Genomic DNA, 13,783 nt, shown 5'->3' on the forward strand with positions numbered 1-13,783 from the left:
TGAATTTCTTTTTTTATTTAAGTCAAGTTTTTTTTTTTTTTTTTTTTTTTTATTGAAACAACTTTTTTGATCGAAGTAATGTAGACCACATTTGGGCTAGGACATGTGTGTCTTTATTATTCAATCAAAAAATAAGTTGCTTAAAACAAAAAAAAAATATATAAAGAAAAATCACTCCAATCAAAAATAAAAAAAATTCAATCATAGAAAAAATGTTTTTGAATGCAAAAAATACTTGAGACTCTGAAATTCGCATTTGAACACTTAATATTTCATTGAACGGTTTTCTTTGATCGAAGCAATCCTTTTTGTGTTTGGTGCCATGTTATGGGTAGGACATTTGTCTCTAAATCATTCAAGCCCCCTAAAAGTAACTACAATAAAAAAAAAATAAATAAAATAAAATAAAAAAATTCAATCAAAGAAAAACATCATTTGCAAAAATAAAATTGCCCTTCCCTAAAAATATCTACATTTTTTTGAAAATATTTTTTTTTATTTTAAATATATATATATATTTAATTGAAGTGTCACTTTTTTTGGAGAGCAAATAGTTTTGAACTCATTTTTTATTTGAAGTACTAAAAGTTTTGAACGTGCTTTTTTTTTTAAAGTAGAAAATGTTTGGCTGGAGCCCTGGTGGCCATTATTCTTGCTTTATCATGCTTTTATGCCATTGGCGTAGTTACCTGCTACTCAAACATGTCGGAAGTAGCAGCGAAGTTGGATTTTTGTATCAAAATGATTCAATCAAAACCTTTTCTTCTTAAAAAAAGTGCGTTCAAAACATTTAGTACTTCAAATAAAAAATGAGTTCAAAACTTTGTTCCCCAAAAAAGTGACAGTTCAATTAAAAAAATATATATTTCAAATAATAAAGAAAAATGTTCAAACAATATATATTTTTAGGGAAAGGCAATTTTATTTTTGCAAAGGATTTTTTTCTTTGATTGAAAATAGTTTTTTTTAAAATTTTTTTTATTAAAGCACCTTTTTCTGGGATTGAATTATTTAGACACAATTGACACTATTAGAAACAAAAAGGATTGCTTCAATCAAAGAAAGCAGTTTCAATGAAATATTAACTGTTCAAATGCGAATTTCTGAGTCTCTCATATTTTTTCGTATTCACCAACATTTTTTCTCTGATTTAATTTTTAAAAAAATTTTATTGAAGTCAAACGTGAATTTCTGAGTCTCTCATATTTTTTCGTATTCAACAACATTTTTTCTCTGATTGAATTTAAAAAAAATTTTTGATTGAAGTGATTTTTCTTTTGAAAAAGTATATATATTTTTTGTTTGAAGCAACTTATTTTTTGATTGAATAATAAAGACACAGGTCCAAACGCAAAACTACATTACTTCAATCATAAAAAGTTGTTTCAATTAAAAAAAAAAAAAAAAAAAAAAAAAAACTTGAATTAAATAAAAAAAATAATTCAATCAAAGAAAAAATTGAAAATTGAGAATATACATTTGGATTGAAGCAACTTGAAAAAAAAAATTTTTTTTTTTTTTTGAATAATAAAGACACAAATCTACCTCCATACGGGGGTGGGGGTGGGGTGGGGGGGCTCTGTCCATATGTTATCTCAGTGACTTTTACTGTGCCACAATGTTACTGTCCTGAGTCAAAAACAATCCGGTGTGGCCTTTATTATTTGGCTTTGTATTTGTTTTTCTTGATTTGAAATGTATAATGAACAATTTAGATATTTTGTATAGGAGGTCTGCTGATGTATATCTGTAAATGTTTAACTAAAAATGAATACATGTCATGTTAATGAGCCGCTCAAAAGATTCGATTCGTTCATGAACGTCACAACTCTAAACCAGACCCATGTCGAAATGTCGGCTTTCGAAGTGACTCTCCAACAGCTCAATGACTTGTTGACGGACGACAGCGGCTTTTACAGCTGGCCAACTAAACACGCCCACGAGGTTTATCCACGCATCTACGTCGGCAATGCGTAAGTTATTGCTCCTTATGTGCAAAGTAGGTCACGCATGGTCAACGATCTGGTTTGGAGTCCTGACCAAGTTAGGAACTGGACCGGGATTGTCGGTATACGACGGATTTCTGCAGCAGTTGGAACGAGTCGTAGCATAGTCTATTAACCCTTTATATGGCAAGTGACTATTTTTGCCAATTAAAAAAACTTGCTGTACGTCGACATTTCATTTTGGATGACGTAAACCACAACATTCATGTACATTTTATTTTTATATAATTTATTTCTATGAATATCATTAATTAAAAGAAACATTGAGATAACTGTAAATAGAAATACATTCTGGTCAAAGCCCCCAATAACTCTCTAAATTTGATAAATATAATTGGGTTGATAACAAATAACATTTTAAAATGTTCCCTTTCTTCTTTTTGATAATTATAATAATAAAACAAATAAAATTAAAAAAATATTTAAAAAAATAAAGTTTTTTTTAATTTTGCCTTTAAAAAATATAAAAAAGAAAGAAGAACTATATTGGGCGGAAAACACAGACAAGGCTGAAAAAGCAGTTTCTGCTCTTGCACCCCTCTTTAAAATAAACTGCTGTATCAAAAGCCAAAAGAACTGTTGTGTTTGATAGAACAATATGTCTATATGCTGCCATAGCAGATTCATGCCACAATAAGCCCCCAAACTAGTTTAATTTGTCCGTTGTACCCTAAAAAAGTATGGAGGTAGATTTGTGTCTTTATTATTCAATCAAAAAAAAAGTTGCTTCAATCAAATAAAAAAATGCTTCAATCAAAATATATATTTCCAATCGAAGAAAACGTCTCTTCAATCAAAAAAATGTGTTTGAATGCAAAAATAAATTTGAAACTCAAAAAAATATATTTGAAAACTATTTTTCTTTGATTGAAATTTTTTTTTTTTTTATTTAAGTCAAGTTTTTTTTTATTGAAACACCATTTTTGATTGAAGTCATGTAATCTTGCGTTGGGACCACATTTTGGCTAGGACATTTGTGTCTTTATTATTCAATCAAAAATTAAGTTGCTTCAAACAAAAAATATATATTTTCAAAAGAAAAATCACTTCAATCAAAAATTTTAAAAATATTCAATTGTAGAAAAAAAGGTTTGAATGTGAAAAAATATTTGAGACTCAGAAATTCGCATTTGAACACTTTATTTTTCATTCAAACTGTTTTCTTTGATTGAAGCAATCCTTTTTGTGTTTGAACCATATAAGGGGTAGGACATTTGTGTCAAAATCATTCAATCGCAATAAAAGTTGCTTTAATCAAAAAATTATTTTTAATCAAAGAAAAAAATCATTTGCAAAAATATATATTTTTTGAAAATATTTTTTTAAATTTGAAATATATATATATTTTTTATTAAAGTGTCACTTTTTTTGAAAAGCAAAAAGTTTTAAACTCTTTTTTTTTCAAAGTGGAAAAAGTTTTGAACACACTTTTTTTTTTTGAAGTGGGAAAAGTTTTGAAGGCACTTTTTTTTCGATTGAATCATTTTGACACAAAGATTCAACTTCAACGCTAGTTCCGGTGTGTTTGAGTGGCAGTTGATTGGGCCAATGGCATAAAAGTATGAAGCAAGAATAATGGCCATTGGCCACCAGGTCTCCATCCAGCCATCGGAGTCTCCTGGAGTCCAAGCCGATTATAGGGCACTGGTACGGGGGTGTAACATCGGCATTTCACCGGAGTACCCGCAACGGCACGTTGCCCTGTCGCGGCACACTGGTCGCACCCCGATATCACCCCCCAGGCGCGGTGGCCGGCTGTCGAGTGGACGGTCCGCGAATGACACGACACTCATTCAAAGTTGAAGTGATGGGGCTCCAGGCGTGGACGCCGGCGACTCGCCGGTAGTCCACTCTCTTACTGGGCAGGCTAGTGTCGGGCCACTCGCCGACCACTCTTGTACCGGCGCGTCGCGGACACTCCGGCTGGAACAGATTGCCAACTGTCACGTCAGGGCAGCGGGTGAAGTTCGCCGTGTTGAATCACATTAAGCAGCAGGGCACCATACTCCGGTGAAATGCCAATGTTACACCCTCGTACCAGTGCCCTATAATCGGTTTGGACTCCAGGAGACTCCGATGGCTGGATGGAGACCTGGTGGCCAATGGCCATTATTCTTGCTTCATACTTTTATGCCATTGGCCCAATCAGCCGCCACTCAAACACACCGGAACTAGCGTTGAAGTTGAATCTTTGTGTCAAAATGATTCAATCGAAAAAAAGTGCCTTCAAAACTTTTCCCACTTCAAAAAAAAAGTGTGTTCAAAACTTTTTCCACTTTGAAAAAAAAAAAAAGAGTTTAAAACTTTTTGCTTTTCAAAAAAGTGATACTTCAATAAAAAATATATATATTTCAAATAAAAAAAATATATTTTAGAAAAATATATATTTTTGCAAATGATTTTTTTCTTTGATTAAAAATAGTTTTTTGATTAAAGCAACTTTTATTGCGATTGAATGATTTTGACACAAATGTCCTACCCCTAATATGGCTTGAACACAAAAAGGATTGCTTCAATCAAAGAAAACGGTTTGAATGAAAAATAAAGTGTTCAAATGCGAATTTCTGAGTCTCAAATATTTTTTCACATTCAAACCTTTTTTTCTACAACTGAATTTTTAAAAATTTTGGATTGAAGTGATTTTTCTTTTGAAAATATTTTTTTTTTGTTTGAAGCGACTTAATTTTTGATTGAATAATAAAGACACAAATGTCCTAGCCAAAATGTGGTCCAAACGCAAAATGACATGACTTCAATCAAAAATGGTGTTTCAATAAAAAAAAACTTGACTTAAATCAAAAAAAAAAATTCAATCAAAGAAAAATAGTTTTCAAATATATTTTTTTGAGTTTCAAATTTATTTTTGCATTCAAACACATTTTTTTTTTATTGAAGAGATGTTTTCTTTGATTGAAAATATATATTTTGATTGAAGCAACTTTTTATTTGATTGAAGCAACTTTTTTTTTGATTGAATAATAAAGACACAAATCTACCTCCATAAAAAACCCCTGTTTACTGACGTCGCGCAACCGCTTTTGTTCCAACCAAGCCATAAAAAGAAGGTAAGTAATCATATCTAGTATTCAAAATGTATGTCATTTTTAGCTTAGAATCATTAATTGATGTCTAATTGATGTCTAATATTTAGTTAAAAAAAAAAAAAAAAAAAAACTACTTTGAAAAATTGTTCACTCGCATATTTTAAACTTTTAAACAAATACGTCACAATGAAAAAATTGGCGTCTGTAAAAAAGTCACGGATATCTACCTCATAACTATCGCCTAATTGTATTTTTTTCATTACTGTCGCATTTTCACCAATATTTTGTATGATAAATATTCGATCCAAACAAAGAAAAATGGAAAAATAACGGTTAAAAGGTAAATATATGAAAAACAAAATCTCGACCACTCCTTGTTGTCTGCGATTTCTGCATCGCGACCCTTGTTATGTCACCATGTTTCACCCATAAAATCCCCCAAAAATCCACCTGTGGCCATTCACCGCTGTGTCTTGACACTTGGTGATACATGCTACATGGAGTTTTTGGATCGAAACAAGGCAAGTACGCGATAATATCTCGTTAAAATCATGATGTCTTTAATTCTGCTCTCGCATACTCTCGTCTCCAGTTAGGGTTTTGGCTTGGGCTGTTTACATTTTTTTTTTAAATGCCCTCCTGTTCAAAAATTTTCTTCCCCCAGCAAATTGAGATTTTAAGCTTTCCAATGATGTATCACACATGCATATCGGACAATTTTGAAAGTTGGCCAAATTGCAGGTCTCAGAGCGGAACTTTAAGTCACCTGAGTGTTTTCCGCCATATATATTTTTTTAATCAATAAGACATCATTTACTATTCGATTGACGTCGAATTCAGGACTGGCAGTGAATGCTCATCTTTCACTGCCATTGACCTCACGTCGAATGCATACGTCCAATGCATTTTGACTGGCAGGGGTAGCCCATGAACTCAATGAGTGCCCTAGAAATGCTCACACTTTTTTTTTTTTTTAAACTTTCTCTGTCTTTTGTTTTTGTTGTCTCACATTCGTTCATTGGCTCCTTTCCTGTTAATTTTGGGCATAGGCGGAGTTTCCCAGATAGCAGACCGACATTGAAAAGATGTTGGATCAACATTCCGCTGTCGATCTTATATCGTTGAATCAACGTCACTTTTACACCCTAAATTAATGTTCCAACATTGAAATCCTTTCAAAAACTAAACTTTATTTCGATCATTAATAATATGGAACAACGCTGAAACAATGTTATGCTTTTGACCAAAACGCCCGCTCATCCATAATACAATTACTTTTCAATCATATTTCCCGGTCAATCATAAATCAACTATTTGTCAACATTAGTTTATCAACTATAAAACAATGTTTACCCAACCATCGCCTGACATACCACAGAACAACGTTATTTCAACGTCACTTGACGTCGAAAATTTCTATGTCAACCATACTGGTGATTTTGATGGAAAATCAATGTTTATTCAGTGTCGGTCTGCTATCTGGGTTGACTTTTGTGGCAGGGTGGCAAAACATGTTGATGACCCTGAAATGGAGTGTCAGCAATAAAATTAACTTACAAGATATATGCTCGGTTAGTAGCTTAGCCCATGCTCGTAAATACAGGCATCCCAGCTGTGTGTGTGTGGTGGTGTGTGTGTGTGTGTGTGTGTGTGTGCGTGCGTGAGTCTTACGGTTCTTACTGAGTGGAAAAGTAGACGCCGAGTTTTACGTTCCGTGTCGATATTCAATTTACTGGCAAGTTTTTTCCCAGTCACTCACACCCTTGCGAAACGAATCCTCACGGTGGTCAGTTTGAAAATGGCAGCAAGCAAAACAGGAGACGGCATCGTTGTCGACTGATTATTACAGGCAGGAATATTTATAATAATAAGTGGAAAATGACATTTTTTGTTGTTGTTTCCAATCATTTTTAGAGGAATTCTTAATGAAGGTGTTTAGGACAGCTATGCTTTTGGCCAAAATCATCGTCCATCGAATATGGTACGGCCAGTGGTGGTTCTGTTGTACAATAACTGTCTTTAGTGGGGGAAACTGAAGCTCTCCAGCATTTAATGGTCCACATCTTCAATCCTTGGTTTCTCTCTCAGTACTTGTTGTTGCTTTTAAAAGCTTAAGTTTGAAAAAATTATGTCATTAACTATCTTGCCTGTTCTGTCCTCAGGTTGTTTTGACTAAGTAAAGCAAATGAGTCTCTTAGGTGCTAGTCACATGATCTGTTCGAAAAATTATAAATTATTTTGACCCATTATAAAAATATTTTTGTTCATTTCATTCATTTTTGTTGTTTGTTTTATTGCTTTACAACTTTTATAGACAACATTTTACCGGCAAAGTATTAATTTTAAGTTCATATAGACTGCATAGGAAAGTCAATTACATGCAATAACATTTTTCGGCCACCAGGCGGGGCATACCTCTACATATGCAATGCATTTCCAGGCCGCTTCCTATTGATTTGTTAAATTTAACATGAAGATAACAGAAATAAACCTTGGTTATGCCCCTCAATAACACTCTGAAGTTGATTTTAAAATATCATTGTATTTCAATAGGCACCCAATAGAGCATTAAAAACTATTAAATCTGTTCAATGCAGGTTTGTGGCGACAAATGTGACACGCCTGAAGAGTATGGGCATCACCCACATCCTCAATGCAGCAGAGGGAAACTCCTTCATGCATGTTAACACAAACACAGAGTTCTACGCAGGCACGGGCATCACCTACCATGGCGTGGCAGCTAGCGACACGGATCACTTCGACATCAGCGTTTACTTTGAAGAGGCAGCAGACTTTATAGAGAAAGCTCTGACTTACAAAAATGGGAAAGGTGAGACTTAATATGGGAATGATGAGTCGTTTTGTCTAAATATTTATAAGGGTTTATAAGTTTCAGCAACTGCATATAGACTTGAGAAGTTGAGATCATTGATTGTGTGATTATTTTATTTCCCACCTCAGGGCACTAGAAGTTTTTGAGTGTGTGCACAGTAACCCTTAACTTAAAATTTTAGAGGCGCAAAGAAAATAAAGGGTTGTGCAATGTAAATCAGTTTGCTGCGTTAATAATTACTTTGTGGGTTATATAGACATTGCAGTCCAAGAAATTGTTCAAATCCTTTTTTAGTCTCTTAGTAATAGATATTTTCTCTAAATTCATTTTATTTCATTTTATTTTTCTATATTTTTTCCATTTTTATTTAACTCTATTTAGAGCAAGTGACTATTTATGGTCATTTAAAAATATGGCATTTATGTGACAATATTAAGATTTGCTATAAGAGTACATGACCTTCATAACCCAAATATGTGGACGCCATGTGCCAATTATGACTTTTTTTCTTAATGAATGTTTAATGTATTTTTTTTTAGGAATAAAGGAATTCTAAATTAATAAAACATTGATAAAAATATTGATAAATACTTTATTGACCCGAATATAAGACAGCCCTGATTATAAGACGACCCCCTCTATTTCAAGACTCAAATTTGAAAAAAGAACTTTTTGAACACCAAATTAATTGTTATACAGAAAATAATTACAGTACATCCGAAAGAAATGATTATAACAATATATTTGAGAGAAAAAGCATGTTATTTTGCCTCATTCAAATCTTAATATCTGAACATTTAAAAATGTAAATTAAAGTGCAATCATATTCGTAAATGAGTGGCTTCTGGTTTTTGAAATGTAAATAAACCAATCTATTGGGATAAACTAGCAAAATTGCAATAACTGCATTAACCATCAAAGTGAAGTCTAATTGTAACTGTAGTCTTGAAACAAATCTGAATAAGGAAAAACTTTGCAATAAAATAATGCAAACTGGTTAAACTAAAAAGAGTAGCTGAGATCTGTCATGAAAGAACATTGCTTCAATGATATTTGGCGCCATCTAGCGTCGTGAATGGTTATAATGTCTAGACCGCGAATATAAGACGACGCCCTCTTTTTCAGTGTTATTTCAATGCAAAAAACAGTCTTATATTCGGGCCAATACGATACATAAAAAAGCAAACAGTAAGCATTCTCCTGTTCGTGGAATAGAGAAATACAAAAACTGTTGCGGGCCGGATTTGTTCCCCGGGCCACCGGTTTGACAGTTTAGATTTTAGAACAACAATGGAAACGATGGCTTGATGTGTTTATGTCGTTCGTCAACAGGTAGAGTATATGTGCATTGCAGAGAAGGCTACAGCCGTTCCCCAACCTTAGTCATTGCCTACCTGATGCTTCGCCAGAACATGGACGTCCACAGCGCTTTGGCTACAGTGAGACAGAGGAGAGAGATCGGGCCTAATGACGGCTTCCTTTACCAGCTATGCATATTAAACCAGAGGCTAGCCATTGAGAGAATGTTCTGAAACAAATGGAGCAGAACAAAAATCTGTTCTCTTTCAGTGCCTTTGATGATTATATAGGCCCAATCATGTGGCTCTTTTCATCCCGTGAATTTAAACGAATTTATCACTAGTAGATGTCCAATCAATTTATAATTGGAGGCTGGCAGCTCACACCAGGCCTAAATGAGGCTGTTTTTAAAAGACCAAAAATAGTCACTTGCCCTATAAAGAGTTAACGTGTTCAGTAACTGGAGTTATTGGTTAAACAGTTAAAACTATTTAACAGTAATTTGAGGTTTTTTTTAGTATATTGAACATGTGCAATAGCACGATTAAAATGTTATTTCTAACATTGACGCAATTTGCCGTTAATAATCAATTTCTCCTGTAGAGGGCACAAATGACCCACTTTCCAACCCATTGGACCTACTTGAGTATAAATAGCAGAATAGAAAGAACAACATGTTCCCTTGGCATTGTGTTCTTCATTACGTATGAGTCATATATATGTACAGTTTTACAACTTTAATTGATTAAAAAATGGGAAAGGCTGCCTTAATTGCGTCACTATTACTGTTTGTATCCATACAATTTGTATACTTGTTACTTTTTATACTTGATACATTTCACGATTGAACTGGAGCCAATGCCAGCTGACTTTTAGGAAAAAGCTGCAACAACCATTCTCACATATGGACCATTTAGAGCAGGGGTGTCAAACTGATGGCCTGATGTTCAGAGCCAGCCCTCCACATTATTTGGTGTGGCCCGTGAAAGTAAATCGCATGCAGCCAGTTTGTTCAGCTCTTCCAATGGGATTCTGAGGCATTCCAAGGCCATTCAGGAGATACAGTATAATCTCCCCATACCCAGTAGGCATCCTCTTGCAGCAGAGTAGTGGTTCTGCTCCGATTCCCTTTTGGCTGACCTGTGTGACCTCACACTACCCCTTTAATTTATCCCCCCCCCCCCCAAAAAAAAATTAAGAGAACATTTTAATGTTTTTCCTTTTGTTTTTCTATTTTTTTAATGAATCAAAAAATGAAAAAAAAGACAATGCTTACCGATTTCCACCCATTCCTTAACTGAAAATTGTGAATAAAAAAGAAGAATGAATTAATGTTTAAAAAAAAAAAATAAGAAAAAAAATATTTGTTTTAATTTTTTTAAATGACCCAAAAAAAAAAAAAAAAAAAAAAAAATGTAAAAAGAGTTTTTTTTTTTTTTTTTGAAGATTTGGACAATTTTGAAGTAGAAAAAAAGTCTCTATAATATGTATTGACTATAGATGACAATTTAATTGTGTGTGTTTTACTTGAGTAGAATTGTAAAGAAAAAAAACGCTACTCTTACACTGCTACTTTGGGCAACACAAGAGTCGTTGCATTTTTTTTTTTTTTTTGTAAACCTGTCCTGTTCAGCTGTTTAACACAGAGAATGGAAGTCTAAGTCTCCGGTTAATGTTTCACATTGAGAGTATGACATTGCGATCATTCAACAAACCTCGTTTATTATTTCAAAGCAGTGCACAGGAAACACAAAGAATAGAAACACAAGAAAAGAAAGAAAAGAAATACAAACAACAACAAGAAATACATTGAACGCCATACACTAACTATGAATATGATATCGTCAGCTAGATGTATTTCCGGTTGACACCATGTGGGGGGCCTGTTGACCAGGGAAAGATGGGGAAGGGGGTTGGCGAGTCTATAAACTAAGTGATTGGGAGGGGTGGAGTGTACACTAATCAGCTCTGTGATCTAGAAACCAGTAATCGTTTGAATCCCTTGTGAGTGTAAGCCTGTCGGCAACCGACCCTTCGCCGCCCCATCGCCAATCCCGGCACCGGGGCCCCCCACCCGAGCACGCCTAATCGCATTTAGTCATGCGCAAGCCCCACCAAACACGGGACATCCACGCAGACGAGCGGAGACGCTACGCGGGCACCACCCCAGGGCCACGCCCCCCACCCAGCCTACCCGTGGGGCGGGGGGGGCAGCGCAGCCTATCACTCCTCCCGCAGCCAAGCAAAGGAGCCATCGTCACCCCCCCGGGATCCAGGGTGGTCCCATCAACCGGCCTTCAGGGATGGGAGGAGGGGACGCACCACCAACCCCGACAGCCAGAGCCACCGGCCACAGGGCAGGAGAAGCGGGAGAGGCGCCAGGGCCCTGACCAATCCCCGCAATGCACACCCGCATTCGCCCACCACTCCCCTGTTGTGGCATTCCTTCGCAGGCAAGAGAGAATCTTTATTCTATGTTCATCATTCTAGCAACTGTTTCCCACTGTTGTTCGTATTTGTCCATTTTATTTGTCTGTTTGGCAGATATTTTCGCTAATGTTATATATTTAATGATTAGATTTAGACATTAGTTAATGTTAATATTTTGTTTGTTTTTCCAATTCAGCAATATTGTGTTTTTTTTAATATTGTTGAACTTGCCAGCAGTGGACGGGCTTGATGATTTGAGATATTCACTGTATTCAGATTGCCAAGCAGACAAAGATTTGGAGACAATGGAATCCTGCAGTTCAAAAGGGAAGAGAGTTTCTTCGTTACCTGTGACCAGAACTCTTGTACTGGATTTACATTGCCAAAGAGCATGAAAGTATGTATCTGAAATATCTTCGTTGCAGTTTGTACATTTGTCGGATTAGGCGAATCCCATTTTGTGCATTTTAGATCGAGTAATATGCCATCTCTGCAGTATTTTGAACAGTATAAGTTGAAGGTTCTTATTCTTTGTCATTGTAAATCTATTTTTACAAATGTGGGTCCAATAGTTATTATCTAATGTTACCGAAAGGTCGTTACTCCATTTTTCGATTGGTTGACAAGTAGAGTTGTTACATGAGAGGGCTTTATATACTTTTGAAAGTATTTTTTTTTTTTTTGTTGAGGATGAAAGTTTACTTATTTTACTTATGAAAGGTGGTGGATCTAACGTACCCGTTAGAGATGGGAATTTGCTATTGATGGCTGCCCTGATTTTATTGTATTGAAGGAAATTGACCCCTTTGATTTGAAAATTTTGTAGTATTTTTTTTCCAGACGACATGAATTTATTATCTTTAAACAAATGCTGTAACTGGTTTATTCCCGTTTCATCCCATGTGCTAAAATAAATAGGAATTTTATTAACTCCAAAGTCTGGGTTGTGCCAGATTGGTGAAAATTTACACGGCGCTAATTGTGAATGCGTAATTTCCATTCCTCTCCACCAGGCTTTCAAGGTACATGCTATCATTGTATTCTTAAAGCAGCTATGTTGCTTGATGTTAGAATTAATAAAGGGGAGCTTTGCCAATTGTATTCGATTGCATTTTTCCTCTTTTTTCTACATATTAGATTTATCATTTTTTTGCCACCAATGCAAAGAGTGGCTCTACCAATTTCACCAATAAGACGTCATGACAATAATCACATGACTCCATTACACCGATCGGACGCAAGCTTGCCATTCTATAATCATGCAAGCCTGCTCAATCACGTAGCGTCTCTAAAGCACCGTAAAAAATTAGGTATTTGATATAGAGCGCCACCATCAACTTGACCCGAAACCCCGGATTTTAATCACTTTCCCAGTTTTTATTTGGCTCCGATTGACCACGGAAAACTGGAGATATAGTCCTTTTAGTTTCATAACAGGAAATATGTTTTTTTCCACTAGCGGGTACTCATGCTCTTTGGACGAATAATGCTTCATTTCTGTAGATTATTTTCTCTCGCTGAAATTCAATGTTGTTGTTGTTGTTTTTTAAAAAATTTTAAAAAATTTGGCTTAATGTGGTTTTGTAAATACTAACAGTTCATATTTTCAAACTGTGTGCTTGGAAAAAAAAATACAATTGTTTAAGAAAAAAATCAAATATTTTAGCAGTTACTCACAAAGTTATTCATGACTTGAGTATTCTTTTCACCAAATACGTTTTTTTTACTTGTACTTGAATACATTTTTTGGATTGGATTTTACTTTTACTTGAGTAATATTATTTTGAAGTAATGCTACTCTTACTTGAGTAAAATTTTTGGCTACTTTTCCCACATCTGCAAATAACGCTGCTGATACAGTGGTATGAAAAAGTATCTGAACCTTTTGGAAATTTCTCACATTTTTGCATAAAAATCACCATGTGATCAAATGTGATCTGATTTTTGTCAAAATCACACAGATTAAAAAACAGTGAAGTATTTGACTTGACATGACTTGAAAGCTCGGATTTAAACCTCTCTCCCAGTTTTTATTTGGCACCGATTGACCAACTACTGTATTCACTATTCAAACTAGGAAATATTTTCTCCACTAGAGGGCACTCATGCTCTTTGGACAAATAATGCTTCATTTCCGTCTTTTTTTCTCCCGCTCGCCGGAATTCAATGTT

At 34.8% G+C, this 13,783-nt stretch overlaps 1 protein-coding gene across 1 annotated transcript; it reads left to right on the forward strand.

The window, feature by feature from the left end:
- Window positions 1–1,842: 1,842 nt before the first annotated feature.
- Window positions 1,843–10,339, forward strand: LOC130904787 (dual specificity protein phosphatase 3-like). The gene is made up of 3 exons (XM_057817806.1): window positions 1,843–1,973; window positions 7,648–7,880; window positions 9,216–10,339. The coding sequence occupies exons 1-3, from the start codon at window positions 1,852–1,854 to the stop codon at window positions 9,413–9,415; spliced, it is 555 nt and encodes a 184-aa protein (XP_057673789.1). The 5' UTR covers window positions 1,843–1,851; the 3' UTR covers window positions 9,416–10,339.
- Window positions 10,340–13,783: the final 3,444 nt, after the last annotated feature.

The sequence above is a fragment of the Corythoichthys intestinalis genome, chromosome 16 (genome assembly GCF_030265065.1).
Source record: "Corythoichthys intestinalis isolate RoL2023-P3 chromosome 16, ASM3026506v1, whole genome shotgun sequence".
Lineage (NCBI taxonomy): Eukaryota > Metazoa > Chordata > Actinopteri > Syngnathiformes > Syngnathidae > Corythoichthys > Corythoichthys intestinalis.